Below are 11,195 nucleotides of genomic sequence, written 5' to 3'. Positions count from 1 at the left end.
CCAACCTTACCTAACCCAACTCAACCCAACCCAATCCAACTCAACCCAACCCAATCCAACCCAACCCACCCAAATCAACCCAACCCAACCCAACCCAACCCATGCTGGGATTCTCTGGGATGGGGGTGTTCTGGACTTCCCCCAGCCCCCAGGGAGGGAGGGAAGCTGATCCCCCTGCCTTGTGTCCCCCCAGGGATGCGGCAGGGGAACGACGTCGGCACTCAGTACCGCTCGGCCATCTACACCTTCTCCCAGGAACAGATGGAAGCTGCCCTGAGATCCAAGGAAGAATATCAGAAGGTAGCACTGGGCAGGGGGTGGAATGGCTTCAGCTGTGAGCATGAGGTCACAGATGTCACCAATTAACACAAAATCACTCTCTGTGCATTGCTCTCTTCATGCTGCTGTTGCAGCACCTCAGTCCAATGCCCAACTTGCATCATAGTTGCTTTAAATTCCAACTTTTAGGGATTTTTTTTGGTGTGAGTAATTTTATAACCATGCAGAAAGAGAAATAGCTCCTTGTGCAAAGATATTTTGAGTCTCTTCTACAGATTTATTTAATGTGGGTTCACCAGAACAGAAATTTGTGAATTTAAAGCTATTCAAGCTTCTCTGGACCCCAAACCCTGAGGAGTGAACCCAAAATCCCAGATCCATGAGTTCCTGAACATTGCTGATCAATAACTGAGCTGGATAACTCAGGATCACCCACCTGATGCTTATGAGATGCTTCTATCAAGCCTTTCCATAAATGTCTTGGCTGAGGTGTGACAGCCTGTGACTTACTGAGAGTATTTGTTGTGACACAAGGATTTGTGTGAGAGAACTTCCACCAGTTCCCTTACTTACAGAGTTTTCCCCTGTTTTCCGGGGAGAATAGATCCTGTCTCTTCTCTGCCACTTTATTATTTAGGTAAAGGCAGAGGGATTAGTATCCTGCAGTGTTGTTGCACTGTGGTGCTGCCCAGCGCTCTGCAAAATCCAGATTCTGCAGCAGAAAAATAATAAATTATTATAATTTATATGAAAAAAAAAACCCCACTCACCTGGGACATCTGGGCAGTAAACTCAAGTAGTACCAAAAGACAATCAGTTTTCATTATATTTAATTATACAGTCACCTCACAGGTGTTATGTTAAAGAACCAGGAATTTGGGTGAATATTTAATGTGAAGAGTAAAAAGCACTTTTTACATCAACTAGAAGGCCCCAAAAGGCAGCAGATTGTTTTTTACCAATGTGAGTATGACTGGGTGAGCTCCTAGGACTGGTTCCTACTTCAAATTGGAATTATTTTGAGTGCAGAGAGGTGCTCAGGACTGCAGGTAAGTGATTTCCAGATCTGATAACTGTGTGTAAATGAAGTGCTCAATGACTTATATTTGTTTCTGATGGGGATAAGTCACTCTTGAAGGTGTTTATCTGGTGGTTTTGGAAGACATTTATCATTCAAAACTTCTTTTTACTCATTATTTACCTCAGATCCACTGCTTTTCCAAATTACATTTGTTCCTTTCCTTTAGCATCTGCTGACCAACATCACCCTGCAAATCTTACAGCTTTAATTTGCTTTCCCAACTCTATTATCCTCTGCTGTTATTTGTCATTAAATAAATACTGACATGAGAGCAAAATTGCCATGTGTGAGATTGCAATATGATATTACAGAAATTTCCATCATCAAATAGATTTCCTTAATGGCACCATTTAAAATTTACCTACTTTGAAAAGTGTGTGTAATTAGTACATTTATATAATTAGGCACAACTGTAAGTGAGCACATGTAGAGTTTGTTTTTGCACTGAAGTGGGGAAGGAAGGGACGGTGTTGCCAGCTAAGGAAACCCAGCAAATATGCACTGAAATTCCTCAGGGATGTGTGTTTCCCATGTATTATTAACAACAATATCTCCAATATTATCTACTGGGGTATTGCATGAGCAGTGGAATGGTTGTGTGGGAAACACACTGAGCAAACAATTTGTTCAGGAATCCCTTTTCATATTAAATGCTGTGCATTCCATTATTTTAATGTAAATGTAATACAGCCACTTTCCTTATTATGGCAGCAATTTAAAATAAATATCAAGCTTTTTCTGGCAGTGACACATGCCAGATAATCATGGATAAAAATGTGGGAATGGCACAATTTTTTCCGTGATAAGCAGTGCTGCCTGCAGCAAGGGAGGAAGGACTAACAAATATTACAATAACTGCAGTGTGCATGGGTGACTCCAGCATTTTTTGGCACTGAAAAGGAAGAAAAATAAAATCAAAATGTCATTTATTTTTTTGTTCACTGAATAATTGTGCATGTGCTCTTAAATGTGGTTTGAACTGAGGGCCTGAAAGAGCCCTAAAAATGGCCTTTTAACCAGAAAATGATGGTATTTGCTAGATGAAGTTTGGGTTTTTTCCTAACTGGCTTCTGGTGTCCAGGGAAGGGAATGGGACTGGGGAAGGGGCTGGAGCACCAGGAGGGGCTGAGGGAGCTGGGGAAGGGGCTCAGCCTGGAGAAAAGGAGGCTCAGGGGGGACCTTGTGGCTCTGCACAACTCCCTGACAGGAGGGGACAGCTGGGAGGGTCAGGCTCTGCTCCCAGGGAACAGGGACAGGATGAGAGGGAACAGCCTCAGGCTGTGCCAAGTTGGGGTCTAGACTGGATATTAGGGAAAAAACTCTTCACAGAAAGGGTGAGCAAGCATTGGAATGGGTTTCCCAGGTCAGTGGTGGATTCCCCATTCCTACAGGGATTTAAAATCCCTGTGGATGTGGCAGCTGGGGACATGGATCAGTGGTGGCCTTGGCAGTGCTGGGGGATGCTTGGATTTGATGATCTCAGAGTGCTTTTCCATCCTCAGTGATGCTGGGATTCAATTTTAAGCAACAATAATCAGATTTATTACCAGGCTGTGACTGAGACCCTGGGTGTACCCCAAGCCCAGGTATCCTGCAAGGTCACATCTATTTTGAGTTGTGGATCTTGTTGCTGATCCCTGCAGCTGCTTTGAGAGCTGAGAAGTGGCAGTAGAGCGCTGAATTCACATCCAGCCATGGGGCTGGAGCTGCTGAAGGAGCTGAGTGCAGGAGTCAGAGTCAGCTGCTGGTGACAGACTGTAATGCAATAGTGCTGCTGCTAAACGGTGACACAATGGAACTGTAATCAGAAAAACATCAAATGAGGGCCAGGCCTTGGTGAAATCACAGTGAATGAGCAGCTTTGCCTGAAGCTGAGGTTTTTTAATACAGGTGAACCTGAGGTTACTCAATTTTCAAGACAGTTGCTCAGCTGGGTTTAGTTTTCAAATGAATTATCGAGGCAATTGTAATCCAGAGAATGAAATCAGGGTGGGAAGAAGTTTGTATTCTTTTCTTTTTTTCAGAGTCAGACCTTGCAGTTGTTTTGTCAAGCACTAGCACTGGGTTGTAAGGCTCTGAGGATACACTGAGTGCCTCCCCTTCATGCAATCACAGAATGGTTTGGGTTAGAAGGGACCTTAAAAATCATCCATGAGCCATGGGCAGGGACCCCTTCCACTGTCCCAGCTTGCTCCAAGCCCTGTCCAGCCTGGCCTTGGACACTGCCAGGGATCCAGGGGCAGCCACAGCTTCTCTGGGCACCCTCACCAGGGCCTCCCCACCCTCACAGCCAAGAATTCCTTCCCAATATCCCATCCATCCCTGCCCTCTGGCAGTGGGAAGCCATTCCCTGTGTCCTGTCCCTCCATCCCTTGTCCCCAGTCCCTCTCCAGCTCTCCTGGAGCCCCTTTAGGCCCTGGAAGGGGCTCTGAGCTCTCCCTGGATCTTTCTGTTCTCCAGGTGAGCACCCCCAGCTCTCCCAGCCTGGCTTCAGAGCAGAGGTTTTGGGTGGATGCATTCCATGGAATAGGGAACACGAGGAATTAGCAGAAGATGCAGCAATCCCTGCAGCACAGCAGACACTGGGAAGCTTCCACCAGCTTTCTGAGATATGATGTGGGAACAAACCAGCAAAAGGTGCAAAAATAAGACTTTTACATTTGGTATCAAAGAAAGAGATTGAAGAGCTGGAGTTTCCTAAAGCATTCCAAAAGCAATGAGCTTTGGAGCAGCAACCTGCAAGGAGGTGAAGTGGTCAGGATTGTATTTGTCAAAGCTGGAGGCAGGGCTGTTTACAGACCTCTGGGATCTGCAGTTCTGAGTGGTTAATTCCATGAAGGAATGCCTGGCAGTGGGAATTCATGACCTTCATCTGTGTTTTATCTGACTGCTGTGTGAATTCAGAACAGGCTTTGCCTGGGAGATGTTTTTTCATGTGATTTTTGGCTGGGAGAAGCTAAATAGCTCTTTTAAAATGAGATTGTTTTTATTAAAGCAGTACAATACTCAATAAAAAAATAACACCTGCTTACTCCTCTTCAAATTATGTCTAATTCAGAGCTTTATGTGTCAAATTATCTCTGCTTCACTCTGCTGTGAATGGCAAGGACTTGATTTCTGATTGATGGTGGTGGCTCTTGTGGAGACAAGCAAAGCTGATCTGGTAAACTGAGCCATTCTTTGGGTTGTAATCGCTTTTCTGTGCTGCAGAGATACCCTTTGTATGTTCATGCCTCTTGGAGAAAGCTGCATTTGGCTATGGATGAGGAGGTTTTGTGTGAGCACTTGTGAACTCTTTTCATGTTACTGTAACTGCAGAAAATTTGACTTTGCCACTCTGATAAAATTCGGGCACCTCACATTGGGGAACTGTCTCAAAATTCGAATCCATTTCTTGAAGACAGTGGCAGCGAGATAAAAGCATTAATGGCATGAACTTAGGATGAACTTGTGGATGTGTCTACCTGGACTTCAGCAACGCCTTTGACAGAATCTCCCATGGCTTATTCCTGGAAAGTCCAGCAGCCATGGCCTGGGCAGGTTCCCTCAGGGCTGGGGCAAGAACTAGTGATGGCTGGGCACAGGGAGAGCTGGGGAGTGATGCTGCAGTTGGTGACACCAGCCCCCTACAGCTCCAGGCTGGGGCAGAGGGGCTGGAAAGGGCCCTGGGGGTGATGCTGACACGAGCCAGGTGTGCCCAGGTGGGCAAGAGGCCAAAGTGGCAGCTCTGGGGTGGCACCAGGACCAGGGCAGTGCCCATGCCCTGTGCTGGCACTGCTGGGGCACCTCCAGCCCTGGGGACACTTATGGGACAAGAAGGACAATGAGGGGCTGGAGCTTGTCCAGGGATGGGAATGGAGCTGGGGGAAGGGGCTGGAGCACCAGGAGGGGCTGGGGGAGCTGGGGAAGGGCTCAGCCTGGAGAAAAGGAGGCTCAGGGGGGACCTTGTGGCTCTGCACAGCTCCCTGACAGGAGGGGACAGCCGGGAGGGTCAGGCTCTGCTCCCAGGGAACAGGGACAGGATGAGAGGGAACAGCCTCAAGCTGTGCCAGGGGAGGTTTAGTTTGGACATCAGGAGGAATTTCTTAATGGAAAAGGTGATTAAATGTTGGAAGGGGCTGCCCAGGGAGGTATTGGGTTCCTTACAGCCCATTTAATTCCACCCCCTGCCATGGGCAGGGACGCTTCCCACAATCCCAGGCTGCTCCAAGCCCTGTCCAGCCTGGCCTTGGACACTTCCAGGAATCCCTGAGGAAGAGAAGTGCCACCATCCCATGCTGAGTGCATCCTGCTACTCTTCCTGTTCCCCAGGAATGCAGCACATGGTGCTTGTTTTTATTAATGCTGAGAAAGGCAAGATTATTTTTTTAATATAGCTTTCAATTCTGCATTTATTGTCTTCACTTGATAAAGGCCAGGCATTTCATTTGGCCCTTTGACTGTTGCAAATGCAGCTGATGCTGTATTTGGATTTAGAACCAGGAAGAGCAGGATGAAACCAGACTTTGTATTTTGCAATCATTTTTTCATCTGGGAGGTCATGGGGGTCACTGAAGGAGCCATTTGCTTTATTGCACTGGGAATGTGAAGTTTATATTGGACATTTAAACTAATGCTAGAAATTGCCCTGTAATAAACTAATGTAAATATCAAATGGATTTGACTTCAAGAGTGGGTTGTAAATAAAACATTTCCTGCTTTGTGTGGCTTGCCCTGTTCAGCCTGCCATTAATGTAAAAGCATGCTGGATTTGTGTAGACATCCCATTTTCATGTCCTTGGGCAGATAAATTCTCAATCTCCGTGGCACATCCTCATGCTGCTTCAGAAAATGAAGATTTTAAAGGGCTGAGCTGTTGTTTGAGGGGTCCTACCCTGTGTGACCTGGCCTCCAGTTGGGCACAGCTCTCCTGGGTCATCCCAGTGCCAAGGAAAAGTATTGGAACGTGCACAGATGCCAACACAGAGGTTAAATCCCTTCCCACCAGGCTGGAAATGTTCTCTAACATAATTCAGTGGTATCTGAGGTGCTCCTGAAGAGCTTCTAGTCCAGGCTTTTGAATTTCTTGATCTTGATTATGGATCTGTTACAGCATTCTGAAAGTGTCACATGCACATTAAATGTCAGGTGCGTAAATGTGATGATGACCTTAATAATGGTGGTTTAAGTGAACACAGGATTTACAGGGAACAGGATGGAATTCCTTCTCTTCAGGAAGCTCTCAAGGAGTTTATTTTAACTGAGAGATTAGTTAGGGGGAGGACGGGATAAAATAGGAAAAGGTCAAAGTAAAAGGAGCACGATGGTCATTAGCTGGTGCTGTTCCTGTTCTCTTTGGGTTAAACACAGCCCTTAAAGCTGACCTAAGGAAAAACTTCCAGGAAATAAACCTGAGGAATCATCTCCAGAGGTGTTCAGTCTCATCATGTGTGAACATGTTGTGTCTTAATTCTGCTCTGCCCTTTGGACCCATCCATGTCCAGGTGAAGGATTGGATTTGAAGTGGGGATCTCTCATGGACTCAGAGGGGAAGAGAGATTTGCCTGGTTTGAGGTTTCCATACAAATTAAAAAATCCAGGAAAAAGCCTTTTTTAAAGTGACATTTCTAATGAGCACGGGAGCATTATTTCTGCTCTCCAAACAGTTTGTTTACCCCTAGTGCTGAGCTGTGGGATCCAAGAACACTCATCAAACCTCATTTTCTCAGGGACAGAAGTGTGCCTGAGCCAGGATTCAAATGAATGCTCATGGAACACTTTCCTACTGTTTACCCAACTCTGAAACGCTCTGAAAGCAAAAAATGTATCTGAGCATGATGACACTTCAGCAAGTTCTGAGTTCCACAAAGCTCTCATGTGGAAATGGCAGATACTCAACATTTATAAAATATCCTGCTCAGGCCTCTGAATATGGACAGAGGAGGGTCCACTTAAATACTCAGGTCCCCATGATTTGATAACCAGATGGTTGATAGCCAATTGTGTTGACAGTTCATGTCTGCTGAAGTTGTTTTCCAGCTGATGTCTCAAGATTCCCTCAGAGGACCCAGTGCAGATCATCCATAAGCTGCAAATCCAGAGCAACACCATTGGAATCCATGGAATTACTTTGGATTTCCAGTAATGCAATTGAGATAAAAATCTGGCCCCGGAGTTTTGTGCCTCTCAGTGTTTTTGTTGCCCAAAGAGCTGTCGTAGGATTGTGTGTTCTATTTTCTGTGTGAAGTGTACATCAAGGAGAACTTTCAGCTTTGGAGAAAACAAATCAATACTTCCTGGAAGGAGAAATCAGAGGATGCTTTAGCCAGCAACATTGTCATGTCTGATTTGATCTAGTTTTTTTTCCTCCTTTATTAACTTCCACAGATCCCTTGTAGACTGGTCTTTCCTTTTGTTTTATCATGGAATCACAGAGTCCCAGAACAGTTTGGGTTGGAAGGGACATTAAAGCTCATCCCATTCCCACCCCTGCCATGGGCAGGGACAACTTCCACCATCCCAGGTTGATCCAAGCCCTGTCCAACCTGGCCTTGGACACTTCCAGGGATCCAGGGGCAGCCACAGCTTCTCTGGGCACCCTGTGCCAGGGCCTCCCCACCCTCACAGGGAAGAATCTTCTGTCATTTGATGTTGTCCCTCATCCTTTTCTTCCACATTTTTCCCAGTCCTCAGATTTTCCACTTTTTTTCCCCCTCAAACCTGTGTTTCTGAAAAACCTTCCCTCTTTTTTATCCTGGCAGACAAACTTGTATTTTTTAAAAAGATAAACTTGTATAAGATAAGTAAGATAAACTTGTATTTTTTTCTAGCTGACACTTATTAGGTGTCATTTGCTCACTGGGCCTGAAAATGAATCCAGCTACCCAAGATAAAGTGGACAAAATATATTTCCTCTTCCTGCTGCCTTGAGCATCCCAAGCTACCTTCTAGGGCAGGACCATGGAGTTTTGTGCAGGAGGAGTCATCAAAAACTGAGAAATCACTTTCAGTGAATCCCTGCTTCAAGCCCCCGTATTAAATCCAGTTTTTAATCCTGACCTTTCCCTGAGCAAGCAGCCTCCTATGGATTTTTGGGGTTAATGTATTCCCATCGTGGCTTCTCCTTTCTCCTGTGCTTTTGTTATTTTTAGTTGGCTCGGTTAAACCAGGTCTCTTTCAAGTTTTAAAGGAGTTGCATTTAAGGTGTTCACAGAAGCAAAAACTCTTTTACACACCAAGACCCTTTGTGAGGTGGTGGAGAAGGGCGGGAGGAAGAGCTGTATCCAGACAATGGGTGAAGATGGAATTTTGGATTTTTTCAGGGAAGCCATGGAGGCAGTTTGAGATTTAACTCCATTCCAATGATCTCAGTGGTCCAGGGCAGTAACTCTGAGACCTTCATGTGATCTCCCAGTTGCACCAGCACTAATTTAAAAATTATTTCTAAGCCTTGATCACTGCAATTCACAACAATCCTGGTGAAAGTCCATCTTAATCCAGTTATCATTCCCTAATTTTTGCACATTTTTTGCACTTCTTTTTTATATTAAAATAATTTTATGATACTTAATCAAACACAAAATATTCACTGCATTGGATCTTCAGATTTTCCTGTGTCAGCTGGACTTGTAATAGTGTCAAAGACAGATGTTTGGTTTATATTTGACCTGTTTTCTACAAAAACATTGATTGGCACTAATTATATTCCCTATCATTTGAATGTTATTTCTTTTTTTTGGGGGGGGGGCGGATTTTTTTTTGTTTGTTTAGTTTTGTTTTATTTTTTTTCTTTTTACCCATGTACAAATTGGCCCAGTGTTGTTTGTGTTGTCTTGTTTTCCCATTTGAAGTGCTCAGGGAACTGGTGCTCATTCCTTCTTCTAAAATTTTCAGTATTAAAAATCTATTGACTATGTGAAACCCACATTTTCCTTAAAAAGCTAAAAAATTAGACAAATTTGGCTTTTTTGGCCAGTGCTTGATGCTGAAAGACACCCAAACTTAAAGGTTTTTGCACTCCTTAAAGGCGTTTTTTAGATATTTTTAGATAATCTAGATTATTTTTTTAATATGGAAAGCATAATAATTAAATTTATATTTATTTATTAAGTATTTAATAAACACAGTTATTTATCACAAATGGCTGAGTGGCTGTCCTAGAAATTTAGAAAAATCAGTTTCCTCTAGAAGTGACAACTTTCAGCCCAAACCAATGAAGTTTTGTGGAGATTAAAACACCCAAAGAAAAATTCTGGAAAAAAGAAAGAGGAGTTGAAAAATTGCAGTGAAGGATTGTAACATTGCTCCCCCTTCTCCACACACACATACACAAATGTGCACTTTTAACACCATCATCAGTTTATTTTCTGTAATATTTTTTATTTTTATCTCAATCAGCTAATTATATCCTGGGTGGTGATTTTTCATCCAGCTCTTCCTGCCGTTATATGTATGTGGCTGCTATTTTATGTGCCAACAATCCTAGGAAATATATTTCCCCATTATCCCGTGATCTATTATCACAGGAAAAACCTTCAGTGCGGAATTAGGGGGTTTTCCAGGGCTGGAGAAATCCTGATTTCTTTCATTGCCCTCTAGTGGGCTCGAGCTCCTCTGCAAGGGCAGGGAATGAGGAGCTTTCCCCTTCTCTTTGTGCCGCACAAACCAGCAGGTTTTCTGTTATTTCAGTTGTTTGTCCATATTTGTGTGGTTCCTGGAGCATCATTTCATGGATCAGATGCAGCAGAATTACCCTGCTGGGGTTTATCAGTGATGAGCAAAAGAGGATTCTGTGCTTTGTGTGTTTTGCTGTGGGAAGCAGGAGATGGGCATTTCCCAAATGAACATTCCCCAAGTGAGTTTTGGGGAGGACACTCGTAGATGTTGGGCTGTCACTGAAATATTTACAATCTGGAGAAGCAGATATGAGGTTTTTTATAATTTTATGATTTTGTAGCAGTGTTGAATTGTGAATTCATCCCACACTCCAGCTGAAGGAGGGCTTGGCAATTGTTCCATCCCATTTATTTGTGATTTATCATAGAATCCTAGAATGGTTTGGGTTGGAAGGGACCTTAAGGATCATGGGCAGGGACACCTCCCGGGTGTTCCAAGTTGCTCCAAGCCCTGTCCAACCTGGTTTTGGACCTTTCCAGGGATCCAGGGGCAGCCCCAGCTTCTCTGGGCACCCTGTGCCAGGGCCTCCCCACCCTCACAGCCAGGAATTCCTTCCCAATATCCCATCTAACCCTGCCCTCTGGCAGTGGGAATCCATTCCCTGTGTCCTGTCCCTCCATCCCTTGAGGCAAAGAGATAAATTTTGAACAGCAAGATCAAAGGAAATCAAACACGACTCCAAACTGGTTGTTATTCTTTTTTATTTTGAATTAGCAAACAATTTACAAAGGTATAATATATCATAATGTTTTATTGCTTGCTGCTTTTATAAAGTGAGTGACTTTTTGATGTAAAATCCCTGTTTAATATATGTGGGCTTCATCCAAAGTTGTATTTCTGCACTGTCCTGGAAAGAGAGGAAGGGAAAAAGCTCTAAAGGGCATTTTGGAAATGACAGCATAATTCTGTCTGAGGTACTTGGGATAGGTCAGGCATTAATTTACATCATGAGGAAATCTCAGTGTTCATTAGAGAGCAGAGCACGAGGGAGTCGAGTGTCTGTGCAAGAGGCAAAAGCAGGGTTGTTTAGAATCATGAAATCATGGGATTTTTTAGGTTGGAAAACCCTCAGAGATCACCAAGTCCAACCATCCGAGCACTGCCAAGGCCACCACTGCCCCATGTCCCCACGTGCCACATCCACATGGATTCTAAATCCCTCCAGGAATGGGGACTCCAC

At 44.2% G+C, this 11,195-nt stretch overlaps 1 protein-coding gene across 1 annotated transcript in view; it reads left to right on the top strand.

The window, feature by feature from the left end:
• Positions 1 to 11,195, top strand: part of MSRA (methionine sulfoxide reductase A) — a 223,944-nt gene that overhangs the window by 141,255 nt on the left and 71,494 nt on the right. The window contains exon 5 of the mRNA XM_005424956.2: positions 194 to 300. Coding sequence (XP_005425013.1) covers positions 194 to 300 — 107 coding nt within the window. The remainder of the gene's footprint in view (positions 1 to 193; positions 301 to 11,195) is intronic.

The sequence above is a fragment of the Geospiza fortis genome, unplaced genomic scaffold, assembly GCF_000277835.1.
Source record: "Geospiza fortis unplaced genomic scaffold, GeoFor_1.0 scaffold106, whole genome shotgun sequence".
Taxonomy (NCBI): domain Eukaryota; kingdom Metazoa; phylum Chordata; class Aves; order Passeriformes; family Thraupidae; genus Geospiza; species Geospiza fortis.
This window is presented reverse-complemented; position numbering and strand designations above follow the sequence as displayed.